Raw genomic sequence first — 19,262 nt, forward strand, 5'->3', positions numbered from 1 at the left:
TCTTTTAACCCTTAAAGTGCTGAGCTGCGTTAAAATGAGTGCATACAAAACGGAATTACAATTCTGATGTTTAGAGGCTAAACTACCACACGCGTTTTAAGGGTTAATGGGCTGAAATGCGTTCCCACTGAGCTGGATTTTCTAAATTTAAATTGGCTGGGTTAAAGTCCGTATCTCCCTCGCAGTACAGATGTGGTGTGCAACATTCTGGGTAGTTGGCAGTGTCGTTGGTCTTAGTGTAACATGTAGTGTGGTCGTAGACCATAGTTTGAACACCGCAGCTGCGAAATAAAAGAGAAAGCTTTAGGTGTACTTTGTCTGTTTACACCTCAAATCATAATGAATAAAAAGATGTAGTGTTAAGTAACATTAACAGGAGGCTATGAGCTAATGGTCACGGACTGACTCCAAAGTCAACCCCCCCCCCCTTCCCGAAATGAAATCCCCTCCCTGCAGAGGGAAGAGAGACAGACTTTAGTGACTGATTTTTTGCTTTGATTTCGTTTTTTTTTTTAGGTGAGATTTGAATACTAAACCATCATTTGCCCCAGCGCATCCAAGGGGGTTTTGAGTTTAAAAGCCCTACCAGGGGGTTTTGCAGTTAAATTCCCCTCTTCTATAAAACAAAACAAACAAACAAAAAATGCAAACGACAATCCCCAAATTCCAAGAGCATAGCTGAGGAAGATTTTGATTTTAAAACCCCCTCTGAAATTTACTATAACCCTCCCCACACACACTCACACACTGAAAATGCTATGAGCGTAGCCAAAGGGGTTTTGAGACCCCATTACTGGTAAGGGCGGAGAGTCTACAAATTTTCCACTAACTCCAAGAAAAACTTATTCTAGGGTATAGTAAAACAAACCCCCCCCCAACCGAAAAAAATCCTGGCTACGTCCAAAGTAAAATGGTTTTCAACAGAGGTTTTCTAAGAAATTCGTATGTGAACGGTGCATGATGTAACAATGATTCTCGGTGCATGATGTAACAATGATTCTCGGTGCATGATGTAACAATGATTCTCGGTGCATGATGTAACAATGATTCTCGGTGCATGATGTAACAATGATTCTCGGTGCATGGTGTAACATTGATTCTCGGTGCATGATGTAACAATGATTCTCGGTGCAAATTGTAACAATGATTCTCGGTGCATGATGTAACAATGATTCTCTAAATTAGATGCAATGTGTACGCCATCTCTTTTTTGCCAGCCTCAAGAAATCAAATATTATCTGAATTTTCTATTCTGTGGTGGCCAAGTAGTAAAACACTTGGCTTGCGAACCGAGGGGTTCAGAGTCCAAGCTGAGATTTCTAATTCAGAAATTTTGAGGTCCACCCAGCTCTAATGGGTACATTGCACTAGGTTTGTGTTAATCAATTAGCCAATTAATTGTTGGTAATTGTTACATATGGAATGAGGTTGCTTGTAAGAGTATCCCCAGGTTACATAATAATGGGGATTGATTCTAAAAGAGCACCCCATTCTACATAACAAAACTTTGATCAGTTAATTGACCTATTCGCGGGTATAGCTAAAAAGATTCAATTAGACTTATAGCTAGATTTAGGTATTTTAGATCAACACATCAGCGCTAAATATGTGCTGGCACGTTTGTCCAGTGGCATATTGGCCCCTACTTGTATTTCCTAGGTTGTTATAGCTTTTATATAGCGCTACTTTCATGCTTATAGCATGCTCAGAGCGCTTTTGGTCCAATCTCATTTGTGGACCGGTGAGGGGAGGGGAGGGGGTATCTAGGAGTTGGTTTTCCGTGCTGCCTTTAGGCGCTCAGTAAACACAACTCTGCCCAAGTCGGGTGTCGAACCTCGAGCCCCCTTCTAGGTAGCCAAGCCAAGCCTCTCGACCACGCTTCCCACCAGGTTGTTTAGTATAACCTCTTGTTATACAATTAAACTAAAGTATGCAAAACAAAATTTAACAAAGTCGCAGGTAATCATATATACGAAATTTATTTACATGAAGAGTAAAATAAATGTGTAACTAAACGGCCATCAAATCACAGGCCTTCTCAACACAAAATAAACAAAAGTTAACACATTCAAAAATGATGTAACAATGATTCTCGGTGCATGATGTAACAATGATTATCGGTGCATGATGTAACAATGATTCTCGGTGCATGATGTAACAATGATTCTCGGTGCAAATTGTAACAATGATTCTCGGTGCATGATGTAACAATGATTCTCTAAATTAGATGCAATGTGTACGCCATCTCTTTTTTGCCAGCCTCAAGAAATCAAATATTATCTGAATTTTCTATAAGTCGTGTGCTGGCCAAGTAGTAAAACACTTGGCTTGCGAACCGAGGGGTTCAGAGTCCAAGCTGAGATTTCTAATTCAGAAATTTTGAGGTCCACCCAGCTCTAATGGGTACATTGCACTAGGTTTGTGTTAATCAATTAGCCAATTAATTGTTGGTAATTGTTACATATGGAATGAGGTTGCTTGTAAGAGTATCCCCAGGTTACATAATAATGGGGATTGATTCTAAAAGAGCACCCCATTCTACATAACACAATTTTGATCAGTTAATTGACCTATAGCTAAAAAGATTCAATTAGAATTATAGCTACATTTAGGTGTTTTAGATCAACAGATCAGTGTTAAAGGTGTGCTGGCACGTTTGTCCATTGGCATATTGGCCCTACTTGTATTTCCTAGGTTATTCTAGCTTTTGTATAGCGCTACTTTCATGCTTATAGCATGCTCAGAGCGCTTTTGGTCCAATCTCATTTGTGGACCGGTGAGGGGAGGGGAGGGGGTATCTAGGAGTTGGTTTTCCGTGCTGCCTTTAGGCGCTCAGTAAACACAACTCTGCCCGAGTCGGGTGTCGAACCTCGAGCCCCCTTCTAGGTAGCCAAGCCAAGCCTCTCGACCACGCTTCCCACCAGGTTGTTAAGTATAACCTCTTGTTATACAATTAAACTAAAGTATGCAAAACAAAATTTAACAAAGTCGCAGGTAATCATATATACAAAGTTTATTTACATGAAGAGTAAAATAAATGTGTAACTAAACCGCCATCAAATCACAGGCCTTCAAAAATAAACAAAAGTTAACACATTCAAAAAGAGTATGGCAAACCGCCCTAGTCATATGTTACAACTAAATATACAATCTGTTGTCAAATCCGGGAAATCACACATCAGTGAAAATCAAAATGAAGGTCACAGGTCTCAGGTCAAAACACGACCACTTTTGGCCACTCCGGGGTAAATGTTTGTTTGTAAAATGTTTTACATGTTTCGGATGTTCCTTCGGAGTTGAAGATAGTTTACTTCCTAGTCCAAAACCTCCCGCAGGACGACGGGGGATGGGAGCGGGCAGGGTTTGAACCCTCGACCGTCGATAAATACGAACAACAGTCCAGCGCGCAAACCGCACGACCAGGCAGCCATCCTACAAGGTCACAGGCTTCAGGCCAACACACTCACTTTTAGCCATAAAAAAAGGGGGTCACGATGAACTATAAGCTTTAGGAAAACCTATGAGCCTATAAGCTTCATAGAATCCACTTATCCGTTCGGTAAAGCCTATCTGATGATTCAATACAGAGTTGAATCCTTCAGAGACAAGGCTAGAAAAATGCCACAACGTGGTTACAATATATTGCCCCTGGAAATCATTTGAGGCTATATCTACTAATTAATCACATTATATAAAATACAATATTGACTAAAGATATACTTAGCCCAAAGATCTCCAGAGCAGGGCACACTTTTGCCGAGTATCCCAAGACACACGACCACTAACTAACAGAAAAAAAATATATACAGTACATAACACAGGACCAGTAGTCCCCGGGTACGCTGTTCTGCCTCATCGTGGCACCCGGGTGGAAACGGTTACTTGAGGGGGTAACTAGGCGAAATGAATAGCGAAACATAACTCCCGTGGGATGCCCACGGGTAGACGAGAATCCACCTCTTGCACGGGCGGAGTTGCAAAAGAGTCCCCATAAACCTGTCACACATCCATGCGCTGTTCCTAAAGGGACCGTTACATAAATGGCGAGTCCCCCACGGTTAGCTTGGTATAACGAAGGAAAATGGCGGAGGTTCCCGGTGTCCTCGACCTTCGGCCATGTTCAGCCAAGCATGCGTCCGGGGCCATAGGCATTGGAAACAGCAATGCTTAACATAGGCATTGACTCGGGTCTCTCTCAAACAGAACTGTGTTCTCACAGGTTTTTTTTTTTTACTGTTTGGCGTCCAAGCAGGTTTTTTTTTCAAACTTAGAGCTCGAAGAGCCTTCAAAGACGATCAAAAGGTCAAGTGGTCGAACTGGTAACTCAGGAGCAAGTAGCAACGAAATACACGTCGCAGACCCTTATATAAACTTTCTAAGGGGATTTACTCGTGTCTTTACAATAGCTCAAGAATAATTAAATCCTCCATTATGTCACAGTAATTTATTATTTTGTGTAATATCAAAAAAGGGAAATAACTTGTACATTATTGATAGATGTAATTGAAACGGCGGAGTTCTTCCCCTTTAGATTTAGTTGTTTTTTTTTCTTAAAGGATTTTTTATAGTTTGCGTGTTATTTCTTTAGATTGACTGTAGGCAAAAAAATAAATTGTCAGTGTAATATTTTGTTCATCTTTTGTGATATCGTATTCCTCATGTTAGTTGCTATATAAGCGTTGTTTGTACATTGCCTCTCCAAAACACATTAGTTCAGTATAGATCTACAGGGCGTTGGAGAAAGGGTTGCCTGAATCCACCAGGAAAACCAACGACTTGGCAAAGTTTAAGTCATTGATTAACATACATGACTAGATTGGCACATGAAATGTGTAGGATGAAATTATTTTTTGTTATTACTTTATTTTTTTATTGAAGTAACGTCTGTAATAGATAAGATAGGATTAAGTATTGGGGCAATATGTGTTTGGTAGCTGCTTGTTCAAATATTCGTAGGACATAATTATCTTTTCATTTCATGTAACGTCTGTAATTTATCTTTTCTTATCTTATCTTATATGATACAGACGTTACTTTAAAAAAGAAGATGATTACGTCCTACGCGTCATGCATTCAGTCATGCATATTAACCAATGACCTAAACTCTGCCAAGTCACTTGTTTTCCTGGCTAGCTCAGGCAACCCATTCCATGCTCTAATAGCCCTAGTGAAGAAGGAGTATTTGTACAAATTTGTCCTAGCATATGGAACGAGGAATGTGCATTTATAAGATAACAGAATAATAATACAGCTTGTGGCAAATAGTGTTATACTTTTGTTGTAATATTCAGATCTTAACAAAACTCTATTTTAACTGATATATCAATCAGGAATTGTTCTTAATTTAATATGAGAACCAATACAAACACGCTTTCTGTACATTTGTAATTAATACAGCGACAGCCATGCAAGCTGTTGGAGGTCAATACTTTTTAATAGAAAAATAAAATGTCAGCCGGAAGTGTTTGTTTTTTATACACATTAATATGTATCCTTGAACTTGGATTGGCAGACGGACATTATGACGCTTTAAAATGAAAAGGGGAATAAAGGTGAATAAATCGGATATTGTTATTTAATCATGGGAAATGCTTTGGGAGTCAACCCTGAGGAAAAATCAGGAGCTGGCGACCCTAAGGCAGTTTGCAGCACCCAGCGCTACACTCTGGCAAAACCTGCGATGCCGCTGACCCCAAACTGTATCGGCACTGCCGTTCCTTTGGATACATCAGCAGCGTGGAAAGGGGGGGGGGGAACTGATGTGTGGGCGACATCGTTCCGACCACAACTAATGCCCAGGCATTCATCTCACCGAGATGATCCATAGTAGCGAGGCGACTGAACGAGGCCATGTGTTGACTTTTTAACATCAGCGGTGGAGACTATCTCTGTGACTACATGTATTTTCTAAAGTAAGATGCCTTTAAAGCAGTGGTTCCCAAACTTTTTTGTCTCGTAGACCCCTGGGAGTCTATATAGACCACTTTGGGAATCACTGCTTTAAAGCTTTAGGGCACTATTAGAATTAGCTTCCTCTTTTTACGACTTTCAACTCACGAAAACATAACTAAAAGCAAAATAGAGTCGTGATATTTAAAACAAATATTCATATTTAATCTTTTACTTTCTAGAGCAGTGTTATTAATTAAATCGATTTGGGGGGGGGGAGGGAAATCAATGTTACGAAAATTCTAGAAGGGGTACAAATAAGTCCAAAGTTTGGGAAACACTGTTCTAGAGTAACAGCATTGGCAAAGTCTCTCAATTTAGAGAACCTTCATGACAAAAGATAAAAGAGGAAGTTAGCAGTTATACCTAAACAATGAACCATAACTTACGAAAAAAAGCAAAATTTAAAAAAAAATCTTTAAAAAAAAAGCTAAGTGAAGAACTCCGTACTGACATTTATATCTCTTAATTATGTATAGTTTTTTTTTCCCTTTTTATATCTATCAAAAAAAAATTATCAATAATTAATTGAATAATTGCTTAATTTTTTAATTGATTCATGTTTTTTTTAGGCACAATAAATTATTTTTTAAAATGTCAACTTTATCCGAGATTGAGTGTGGGAGAAATAATGAGAACTAGTCGACCGGCGGCGTAGCATGCGGCGCTATTTTGCAGGCCACTGCAACCTATTCGACCGCAGTGGGCCCCGCACTTTCAAGGGCCCCGCACTTTCATAGAACCCGCGCTACTTCAAGGTGTATAAATTTTTACATTAAACCATTTTATAACTTAAAACAGATTTCCCGCACCCTCCAGGAGCTCCTTGAAATCTCCCGAAATTGCAAAATATAAGAAAAAGTCATTAAATTATTTAGACAAAAAGTGTCATTTTGGGGTGCCATTCAATTTGGAAAACCCCAATTCTACGCGCGATAAATTAATACGGAATAATGCATTAGCCGTAATTGTGTCATCTGGTGAAAGAAGCTTCTCGCGCCTCAAACTAATGAAGAATTACTTCAGGTCATCTATTCTCAAAGATATATTGAAACAGTTTGGTAATTCTTGCTATTGATCGTGATCTATGTAGGAAACAGAATTATTATGATATACTGTATGACTTTGCTACACGCAAGGCTCGTAAAGTAATTCTGTACGTAGTAAAGAATGAATAAAGTGCATAGACGAATTTATTTTCTAATACAAACTTTTAAATTTCACTTATTATCCGCTTCCTTACCCAAACTTGGCCCCGCGAAATCCGTTTCGCATAGGGCCACACACACTGGCGGATCCAGGGGGGCGGTAGGGGCGATCGCTCCCCCTCGGCCGAACGCAACCCTCCTCCCTCCCAAGGGGGGGGCGGACGAAATTTAGTATAGAATTCACACAATTTGCATACGAATGTATTACTTATGTTAATAATATATACTAATTATTTATATTTCTACCTGTTTTTAGATTATTTCGCCCCCGCCTCTTGTATGTTGGCCGATTTGGTGGGGTCGGGAGAGAGCGATGGCATCAATCCCGCCCCCCCCCCACATAAACTTTCGAGTGGGGGGACGATCCAATTTGTAGAAATCACAGCTTGCTAACAGAACCAATTAAATATCTACATGATTAAAACTTGTTATTGAGCTGGGGGGCGGTCCTATTTCTATGGAGAAATCATAGTTTGGGACAAAATTAGTTGAATTAATATATAAATTTTATCTTATGTCGCTCCCCTTCTGGTATTTTGACCGATGCGGTGGTGTAAAGGGAGGGCGATTGCATGTACTGCCCCCCCCCAATCTAGCCCTCTGAGTGGGGAAAGGCGGTCCTACTTTTACGGAGAAATCATTGTTTGTGAACAAAATTAGTTTAATATCTATATAATATATACTACATATTCAAATGTAAACCCATTGTGTTATTTTGTCGCACCACACTTTAAACTCAAATTTTTATGATTAATAAATATAAAATTAAAAAAATTGTTGTACCAGGTGGGAGGGGCGATACATGCAATCGCTTTGCCCCCATTGGACAAACCAATACTTTTTCTTTTGCATTATAGTTAAGTAATTACAAAATAAGAAAAATCTGTCACTAATATAATTTATCTCTGCTATACATTTAACTCTTTTATCGAGTCGCCCCACCCCTATTCTTGAATTCCAAATGCAATCATTAGCAGAAATTATAAAAAGGAGCGAGGATTAATTATTTTCACTCTACCACCCCTCCCCTTTCCAGACAAAGTTTATGTAATTTCACATGAATTTATCATAATTATTTTAAGAAAGACTTTGCTTTGGGGGTATCTTATCTTTTCAAGGAACAAATCGGTTTTATTTGCAAAGTATTAAGGGCCTATAAATTCATATAAGAATATTTTTTCAACATTATTCAAAAGGTCTTTTGGATGAATAATGAGCTTTATATCAGGAGAATGCGTTTTTTTTCAGTGAAGAATGCAGGAAAATGTTTTTGGCGTCGGGGCTTCGCCCCGAACCCCACTACTTAATAATGAGCTGTAGATGTCAGTAGAAAACGTTTCTTCAGTGAAAAATGCAAGAAAAAGCTTTTAGCGTCGGGGCTTCGCCCCGAACCCCACTAGTAAATATATATATATATGCTGTACGCACGTTTATGCATAGGGTTAGGGTTTACTGGGCGTTAGGGTTAAGGTTTGGAAAAAAATCGCCCCCCCCCACTCCAAAGTTCTGGATCCGCTAGTGGCCCCACAATGGTTAAGTCCGGCCCTGCTATTTTGTGACCTGTAAAAATGCATAGTAGATTACTTGTTCTCTTTTCATGATTTCTTGGTCACAATGGTTAAGTCCGGCGCTGCTATTTAATGTTTTTAAAATGTTTGATAGTAAAATGATTAAAATGATTTACTGTCCCGCTGGACAGTCCAGCGCGCCAACCGCACGACCAAGCAGCCATCCGTAGCGAAGGGTGAAAAATACTTGTAGAAATAAGAGAGTGAACAAGATACCGGAAATTGGTTACATTATTTCACTACAGTACAAGATACCGGAACTTGGGTACATTATTTCACTACAGAACAAGATACCGGTACTTGGGTACATTATTTCACTACAGAACAAGATATACCGGTACTTGGGTACATTATTTCACTACAGAACAAGATATACCGGTACTTGGGTACATTATTTCACTACAGAACAAGATATACCGGTACTTGGGTACATTATTTCACTACAGAACAAGATATAGCGGTACTTGGGTACATTATTTCACTACAGAACAAGATACCGGAACTTGGGTACATTATTTCACTACAGAAGAAGATATACCGGTACTTGGGTACATTATTTCACTACAGAACAAGATATACCGGTACTTGGGTACATTATTTCACTACAGAACAAGATACCGGTACTTGGGTACATTATTTCACTACAGAACAAGATACCGGTACTTGGGTACATTATTTCACTACAGAACAAGATACCGGAACTTGGGTACATTATTTCACTACAGAACAAGATATAGCGGTACTTGGGTACATTATTTCACTACAGAACAAGATACCGGAACTTGGGTACATTATTTCACTACAGAAGAAGATATACCGGTACTTGGGTACATTATTTCACTACAGAACAAGATACCGGTACTTGGATACAGAACGTTTGTATGTTTAGTGTGTTTATCAATGCTGTAGACCTATGCTAGAATTTACCTTTCACAGTAATAGTAGTCGTTCCAGCATACGCATTGCTCACAATTTGCTAGATACCACGTCTCTCCCTTTTTGTGGCCATCTTGGCATTGATCTGCCAGTGAAACAAAGAAAGAATATAGTTGCCAGAGAGTCATAGGTCAGAGTTATAGTCTAGAGAGTCATAGGTCAGAGTTATAGTCTAGAGAGTCATAGGTCAGATTCATAGGTCCGAGAGTCATAGGTAAGACCAGAGCCGGTCTTAGGCCACTGCAACCTATGCCGCAGTGGGCCCCGCACTTTCATAGGCCCGCGCGAATTCTAGGTGTCAATTATTAAATTAAACCATTTTAACGTATTATTAAAGAGTTCCTGGAATTCTCGTGAAATTACAAAATATACGAAAAAGTTACGAAAATCACCTGAATTTATTAAAATCTTCTGAAAACTCGTGCGAGAAACAGACAAAATTGTCATTTCGAGGTGTCATTCTATATGGAAAACGCCAATCCTACTCGCGCTTAAAACTAAAGGGCATCGTCTGCTTTTCATTAATAAAAATGTAATAATAAGGCGAATTTTAACAAAAACAAAAAGTTGAAATACTCAATTTACTTTAATAGTCACTGGCATACAAATATAGATCTAAATCTATCTCGATCTCTTTAAAAAAATCAAAAGCGATATTTTGCTAGTCGATAGTAAATCTGAAAGGCATATCTAAATTTATATCGGCTTTTTGTTAAGACATTACTATCTACTGTAGATGGCTCGTAGAGTTAATTTGACTGTGATGTTTTTTCTTAGTAAAGTATGAATAAAATGCAAAGACAAATTTATTTTCTAATACAAAATCTTAATTTTCACTTATTATCCTTATCCCTACCCAGATTGGGCCCCGCGCAATCCGTTTCGCATAGGGCCCCGAAATCTGGGTCAGAGAGTCATAGTACATAGTCATAGGTCAGACAGTCATAGGTCAGAGAGCCATAGGTTAGAGAGCCATAGATCATTGAGCCATATAACAAGGAAACTAAATAATATATTTGTTAATAAAGATTAAATTAATTATAAACAATGACATTGTAGTTATATGTTGTTACATTGTTAAAAGAGTCTCATCATATAACAAAACGTAACAGTAACCTTGTTAGACTTAAGGGTTGTCCTACAAGGTATTTGTAACTAGCAGAGGAAATAAAATGCTACGCTTTCATCGGTTCTAGTTCCGCCCTGCTAAGTTGTGTATTTGGCTATTATGGGTTCGTTACACTTCTTCATTATGTAGGCTTTGCCATCAATTAAATATTATATTAACTAGATCTAATCCCTGACTAACAAAATTAGCTTACCCATCATCACTATAACTGCTGCATAACTCACAGTCAAGCCAGCGAACATTGTGATGACTGTAGAGGGTCTCATTGTTCATGTGTAAGAGTTGGCGCCCTTGAAGTGACATCTAACCAGTATGAAACGAGGGATGGCGAATTATATAGGATTAGCTTCGCAGGGTAGTAGCCGACTAGAATTGTTGATATAAGTTTCAATACTTATTGAACTAAGAATATAGAACAAATTTGGTGAAAGACATGTTGCATATAGAGAATATATTGTAGCAGCACCAAGGTACAACAATAGTTATTGAGAGGAAGGTGAAACAACTATTATGAAACCTGGATAAGCCTCACCGAGGACTCGAACCAAGGACCGTCGAAGTGGCTACGTCACATAGGCAACAGGTTACCACCTAAATCGACAAAACTGTCGCCCTAAAATAAAAACTTTAAAGTTAGTAGGGTTACCTTGACCTGATCGTCACCTAGGGTCATGTTACGCGACACATCAAATGATTTTTTTTTTTTTTACAAAGCTTATAGTCACTTCGTCTCTGGTACAAATCTTATATACATTTTTTTCTCCCATTTCCCATGCTCGGATCAAGTTGATATTTAGCATACTTATGCATAGTTGATGACAACGCATACATTAATTAAAAATATAACCAATTCGTTAATCAACTAGTGGTCATTAATACATTAAGAATATCAAAATTTAATATAACATTCACATTACAGCGGGTCCCTGGCCGCTTAGGAATTATGGGGGGAAAGGCTGATAGACTTTCAAAAACGGAAGTCATCTATGGAACAAGATATTCGACTTCCTAGCCCGAATCTCCAGCACGACTACTGTAGTAGACACACTAAAACAATATGAACTTCAATGAACACAATGTTATCTTATCTTATATAATATAGACGTTATCTTATCTTATATAATATAGACGTTATCTTATCTTATATAATATAGACGTTATCTTATCTTATATAATATAGACGTTATCTTATCTTATATAATATAGACGTTATCTTATCTTATATAATATATAGACGTTATCTTATCTTATATAATACAGACGTTAGTTCAAAAAAAAAAAAAGATGATTACGCCCTACTCGTCATGCATTTAGTCATGCATATTAACCAATGACTTAAGTTCTGCCAAGCCACTGGTTTTCCTGGCTGCCTCAGGCAACCCATTCCATGCTCTAATAGCACTAGGGAAGAAGGAGCATTTGTACAGATTTGTCCTAGCATATGGGACGAGGAATGTGCCTTTACGTAACTTCAAAAAAGAAGATGATTACGTCCTGCGCGTCATGCATTCAGTCATGCATGTTAACCAATGACTTAAATTCCAATGCATTTATTAGTCTCTAATGGACCTCATTCACCAATCGTATACAAACAACATTTAGCCACGTGGTGCTCTATCTCTTCTATATAATTTACGATCTCATGATGTCACGTGACAGTTTTTTTTTTTATTGTTTTATCATTAAGATCACGTGACTAAATGTTGTTTGTTTACGATTGGTGAATGAGGTCCATTGTGTTCTTTACTCCAGCCACTTGTTCTCTAAAACTGACCTCCTTTGACACACAGCCCTGACACACTGCTGTTCACTCAACCATGTACACTCAAGGTCCACTGGTCATTTCATACACAGGCACACACACACTGCACTACCGCCCACTCAAAACACATACACACTTACTATCAGTAGGGGTAGTAGTGGTAGTGCTGGTAGTGGGCAGGGTATGAACTCAGGACCATCGAGACAACCGAACGACAGTCCTGCGCGCAAACCGCAAGACCAGGCAGCCATCCTTCCTCTCGAATCAATATAGCCCGTAATCACAAACGAGGATAGTAACAATTTTCTCCCCCCCCCCCGGCAAAGGTCAAATTATAATATTTCATCAGAGAGGGCGTACACCTGTAAATTATCACCTCAACAGAAGTAATCACAGTCCCCCAGGCAGCTGTAGACACCGCGCCCAGCCTGACACGAAAGTGTGAATCACATCCTCTTTAATTTGTACACCCCAGACAGACGACTGCCACTACAGCCCAACATAATTAACACTCTGCAGTGTTGAAAAACTAAAAAAAAAAAAAAACACAGACTGCAGAAGAACTAACGGTTAAGTAGTAGTAAATTGGTTAGAGGAAGAAGGGAGTTATCTGTGCGGAACATTCCTTTATTTAAGTTGTTTTGTTTTTTTTATAAGTTGTTGTTTTTTTACTTTGCTTGTTTCTTGTGCAAGTATTTTTTTAATTATTATTATTGTTTTGTTTTTTTCTGTAAATATTTTTTGTTTGTATTTTTTTTGGGGGGGGGGGTTGTAAGTTTTTTTTTATTTTCTACTTTGTTATTAGCATTTTTTGTTGTATATTTTCCTTTTTTTTTAAATTATTTGTTTATATTTTGGTTGATGTTTTTTCTTATTATATATTTTGGTGTTTTTTTGTTAGTATTTTTTTTATTCTGCTTTTTTTTTTTGTTAGTTTTTCTTATATTTCGCTTTTTCTAAGTTTTTTTTTTCTATTTTGCTTTTTTTTTTTTTTTTTGTAAGTAGGTTGTTGTTTTTTTGTAACTATTTTTTTATACTGCTTTTTTAATTCGAAGTCATGGTTCAAGCCTTCTCGTGATTCTCGAGCCAACACGGTAACCACTCTGTTAGTGGAGAGCTTTTAAACATGAAGATGGTATAGTTATCTATTCTTTCTCTAGTGTCGACCTATTTTTCAGGTTTGTATTCACTAAGACGGCGACCTATAAAGGGAACTAATTCAGCTTACACCACAACTTCAGTCAATTTACAATTTCTTTCCCTTGTTCCGAGTCAGAAACCCCATTGACAACGAAAAACATGCTGAGAATTACTCCCTTAGAGCACGTGAGAGGAAGCGAGCAGTGAGTCTTAAGGTTGCCTTGTCCCCGTACAAGGACAGCCTCTGTGTCGTACATGAACCAGTATTTTCTCTATCTATAGCTTGTCCCAATCGTCCTTCGTGCAGAACTCTGCATTCGTAAAGAATGTGTTCTATTGTTTCATCGTCCTCCATGCAGTGGCGACACCGTGTGTCGTAGTTCTCCTTCCATCGTCCGAGGTAAGCACCAATTGGACAATGGCCGACCCGGAACTGGGCTAGGACTGCCTGTTCCGCACGATTAAGTTGCCACCATGCATCTCTTCTGTCTGGTCTCCTCATTGCCCGATAAAGCTCACGCCCCTTGTCCGAAGAATCCCAGCCGTCGTGCCAAAGTGTCAACATGCGCTGGTTGACTAGGGATCGTACACTTTCATATGAGTACGGTTCATCATTTTCGAGCGCCGTTGCGACCGCGGTTTTCGCGAGCTGGTCAGCCAAACCGTGGCTGACCACCCCACAATGGGCGGGCACCCATTGCAAAGTAACGTTCACGCCGAATCGTAGGAGACGCCCTCCGACCGTTAGGACGTCCCATACCCTTCTAGCACCTTCATCCAGCCGTTCTATGGCCTCCAGTGCGGCCACCGAGTCCGTGAAAAGGACTATGTCGTGCGCTGACGCAGTCCCGTTACGTACCATCGTAGCCACCCAGTCCAGTGCTTGGAACATTGCTTCGAGTTCAGCCTCGAGGCTGCTTTTCTGCTGACAGGATCCACTGAGCTCGTCACTTTCGGGATTGCCAGAGAGTCGAACTACCGCTCCGTACCCAGCTTTCACAGTTCCCTCGAGCGTCCGCACAGAACCGTCTGTGTAGATGGTGGTTACTCCGGCTGGATATGATGCGATAGTCTCTCTGGCTGCTTGTAGTAGCCGTGTGGTTGGACTCTGCTTCGTCACCACTGGGTCAAGTAGGCTCTTCCGTATCGTCGGCATGCCGAGAGCCTCCATCGGGAAGATAGAACCGGACGGGGAAAGAGCAGCCCGCTCCACCGGCAGATTCGCCTCTCTGACCAGCCCGCGTGCCACATGCATGAAACAAGGCCGGTTTTTGAGGCGTCTCCTACCCTCCCAGTTGTCGACCAGACTTCTGAGTGGGCATCCATCTTCCAGCCGCATATATCTCTCGTGAGCTAGTATGACGGCTCGTTCTCTGCGCAATTTCAACGGTGGGATGTTTGCCATAATCTCGCCAGCGGCAATTGGCGTTGTCCTAAAGGTTCCACAGATTAGTCTTAAGGCTTGGTTCTGAACAGAGTCTAGGCTTGCTAAGGTCGTTTGCGAGGCCCAGACCTGAACAGGAAGACTGTAGTCCATGTGAGAGCGTACTGCACCCATGTACAGTCCTCTCAGCACGTCAGCTCTCGCTCCCCACTTCGTTCCAGCTAGTTTCTTTACGATATTCAGCTTCTCGGAAGCTGTTTCTTTTACCTGCTGGATATGATCGCACATAGTCAGTTTCTGATCGAGAATTACTCCAAGGTACTTGGGCTTTTTATCCCATTCCAGAATCTTGCCATCCATTCTAAGCTCGACAGGTTCCTTCAATATATCACGGCCCAGCGTAAACCATGAGTAAACCGACTTCGAGTGGTTTACCTCAAGGTTCCACATTCTGGCGTAGCAGGATATAGTTGTTAATGCCTGCTGGAGAGTGTCAATGAGTTGTTGACGGTCTCTCCCTGACTCCCACAACACGATATCATCTGCAAACAACAGCTTCTGACATTTCAAAAGAGCCGGCAAGTCGTTGATAAAGACCAAAAACAGCGTACAGCTGAGTGCCGATCCCTGCGGCACCCCCTGCTCAAGTGGAAGTTTCCTCGACAAGTGCTTACCAACACGAGTCTGTACCGTTCTTTCCGTGAGGAAATTTTGGATCCACCTAAGCATATATGAACCGACACCTAAGTTCATCAGTTTCAACAACAAGCCGGGCCTCCATACTCTGTCGTAGGCCTGCTTGAGATCGATAAATACCGCTAGCGTCGACTGACCAGGTCGATTTGTGTTGCCCCACTGGAAGCCATCCGCTACTTTCTGCATAAATAACGTCACTTGATCGATCGCATTTCGTTGCCTCCTGAACCCGCCCTGTTCAGGAGCAATGAGACCCTTCGTTTCTAGAAACCATGTGAGCCTTCTGTTGACCATGCGTTCGGCCGCCTTCCCGACGTTGGACGTCAACGAGACGGGTCGGTAGCTTTCTGCACGATCTGGGATTTTCCCCTTTTTGAGCAGGGGAACAATCGTTGCCACTCGCCAAGCCTTGGGGAAATCCCCCTTAGTCCAAGTACGATTGATCAAATCCAACAGTTTCCTTCTGCCTATGGGACCGAGATGTTTCAGCATTTCGTTGCTGATCCCATTTGGCCCCGGTGCCTTGCGCAATTTGCACTTCCGAAGTGCAATGTCTAGCTCTCCGTAGGTAAAAGAGTTGATGAATGTGCTCGTCTCATCCTCACCATAGACATATCTGCGTTTCGCTTTCGCCTTCCTGATGCTGTCTAGAGCTTTCGACACTTCGCTCCTCTCACCCGTCCTAGAGATGGCCGGAAAGGCATGGTTTAGAGCGTCCGACCGTTTAGAGTCAGTGACCACCAAGCCTTGAGCCGTTTGCAGGGGCGCAGCTGCTTTTGGTTCTTTCGCCCTGGTTAGGTTATTGAGAAGTTTCCATGCCTGTCGTCCGTCCGCAAGATCCAGGTTAGCACATGTCTTCGCCCACTTCTGTCTCGTACCCTCCGCAATGGCTTCCTTTACCTCCGCCGTTAGCTTGTTGTAAGCTCTTCTGGTTTCATCGGTTTTTCGACGACTATGCTGCCTGCGTGCAGCCCGCCTTAGTCGGATTAGGCGTGCCAGTGCGGGAGACCAAAAGTGACTAAACTTGCGCCCCCCGTAGGACCTCGGGATAGCTTTTCGAGCAGCACCTAAGATGGCTTCGACAAAGAGTCCGTAAGTCCGGTTAATGCAATCTGCTTGGATATCCAATCCGTCCAGAGCTACATCCGATGCACTCCTAAACAGATCCCAGTTAGCACGTTTATACACCCATTTTGGTTCTGTATATGGGGTACTCACGCTGAGCTTTCCGAGTTCGATTGTGACCAAGACCGGCAGATGATCACTCCCGACGTCGTTGAGCACGTCCACTCTTGACTGTGACCTTAAGTCAGTTGACACCAGGGACAAGTCTGGCCGCGACATACCCCCATGCCCGGTGTGCAGAAAGGTCGGGGGGCTGTCTTTGCCCTGCAAAACAACCAGATTTGTTTCGTCACATATCTCAAGTAGTCGGCGCCCTCGGATATCGGAGTCCGCGCATCCCCACACTGGGGACTTAGCGTTAAAATCACCCGCAACGATCATCCTTGTACCAAAAGGCTCTTGCAGTTTGAATTGCAACTCAGACTTAGGTGGATTGTATAGGTTTACGCATGTGAATCGCTGACCATGTTTGTACACCTCCACTGTCAAAGTGTCAGTCCCACCGGGTCCCGCAGGGGCGCTGGATTCCACTACTCGGGCTGTAAGCGTATTACGTACGAACGTTACAAGTACCTGGCACCTCGAGCAGGAACACCGGTAGGCTGTGAAGCCGTAAAGAAGAGGTGGCCCCTCGTCTGAGCGTAAAGTCTCTTGGCACAATAGGACATCTGCCTCGTATTGCTCTGCTATCGTATAGACCTCGATCCGTTTCAGCGAGAACTGCCGATTCAGATTGAGGTGGATAATCCGTAGCTGTTTGCTTCGGTCGTAACCGGGTGGGGGGGGCACCACTCCCCCCTGCCTTGCCTCCTGGTGCGTTCACCTTTCGGGTTCTGGTGAATGAGGGTGTACCACGTCCTCTAGTCTTGCCTCCTAGTACGGTCACCTTTCGGGTTTTCGTGGGGGGCACAACTCCCCCGTTTGTGCGTGAGGCCATCGTGGCGCTCTGGGCTAGTGGGCTGGGCTCGGGTGTCGTACCCGAGGGATGCTGGCCACCTGTCTCACATCCTATGATATTGCCGGTCTTTTGGTGGGGCACGACTCTACCGTATGTGCTTGAGGCCATCGTGGCGCTCTGTGTTAGTGGGCTGGGCCCGGGCGTCGTACCCGAGGGATGCTGGCCACCTGTCTCACATCCAGAGGAAACCGTTTCCTCCCGCGTTTTCTTGTCCGATAGTAGCACATTTTTCGACCACAAACCTATCGTTGCCGTTGTGTGGTCGGAGCCTGTTAGACCGGTAATGCTCATACCCGCGTTTTCGACACTTGACTTTTGCATAGATAGAGAGAAATTTTGCCCCGGGGGGGCGGACTGGTTGCATGTAAGACACATAGGCTGTCCCAATCGTTGAGACAGTAGCTGAATGTCTTGGACTGGTGTCCAAGACCGCTGAACCCATTGTCGGCACTGCGAGCTTGCCCTCGAGAGAGGGGAAATTTTGGAGACCGTCTCTTTCAACGTTCGTTACCAATGCCGTCGGCGTGGCGGCTTAGTGCGATGCCGGTGTCTCCGGAAACACTGGCCCCGAGGTCCCCCAACGTTTATGGCGCGCCGTATCGTAGCACGCTGGGCTCCGGTCTTTTCACCCCCGTACTCAGCCTTGTGAGCCGAATACAGTGGCTACTAAGTTAGCCATGCTCCCCCACTCGGTGGGGGGCGGAGACGTGTGGCTGTTTTATTTTACATTGATCACCCGGCCTTTAAAACCTGTAATCAAAAACCAGTTCCACTTGGCCACCCCCACATGGGGTGTTCACGCGACAACCACGATGAGGTGGGATCTGGAATTCCCTTGTTCCAGATACCAAACAAAATAATTTATTAACAATAGGTAACTTTTTTTCCATTGATTCTTGTGTTGTCAAGTAAAAGAAATAATTGTGCGAAATTTCAACTTGATCCGAGATTGGGTGTGGAAGAAATAAGGTCTATAAACCTTTGATCAGACAGACAGACAGAGTGACTTGATATAAGCTTTGTAATAAAAAAAACTGGTTCTGGTGTAGAGCAATGCTATGAGGTACTGAGAGAGTGAATATGTGTGGAATGTGAGTTACTTATATAGTGTGCAATGTTATAGAGTACTTACAGTTTAAATTTGAACAGGTCTTGTTTATGAAAAAGTGACCATTGCGTGTATTACAAGTGATGGCATTTATTGAATAAAATATAAGGAAATTATAAAGTATAATTATTATTTAACGTTTTCTATCGGTTGCATATTTTTATATTTCTTTATTTTTCTAGTTATTTATATTTTTGTAGTTGTTTTTTTTTTTCTTGAGACTGGATTTTTTATTGTTTATTTTAGATGAGTTGTAGACCTTTGTATTGTTTATTTTAGATGAGTTGTAGACCTTTGCT

General features: G+C 41.7%; 1 protein-coding gene across 1 annotated transcript; it reads right to left on the bottom strand.

Annotated features, from left to right (window-relative positions):
• LOC129926446 (uncharacterized) lies at positions 1-11,829 on the bottom strand. The gene is made up of 3 exons (XM_056030538.1): positions 10,984-11,829; positions 9,653-9,746; positions 1-281 (listed from the first exon to the last, which is right to left on the bottom strand). Exons 1-3 carry the CDS (start codon positions 11,054-11,056, stop codon positions 104-106), a joined length of 345 nt encoding a protein of 114 aa, XP_055886513.1. The 5' UTR covers positions 11,057-11,829; the 3' UTR covers positions 1-103.
• Positions 11,830-19,262: the final 7,433 nt, after the last annotated feature.

Source organism: Biomphalaria glabrata, chromosome 5, assembly GCF_947242115.1.
Source record: "Biomphalaria glabrata chromosome 5, xgBioGlab47.1, whole genome shotgun sequence".
NCBI lineage: Eukaryota > Metazoa > Mollusca > Gastropoda > Planorbidae > Biomphalaria > Biomphalaria glabrata.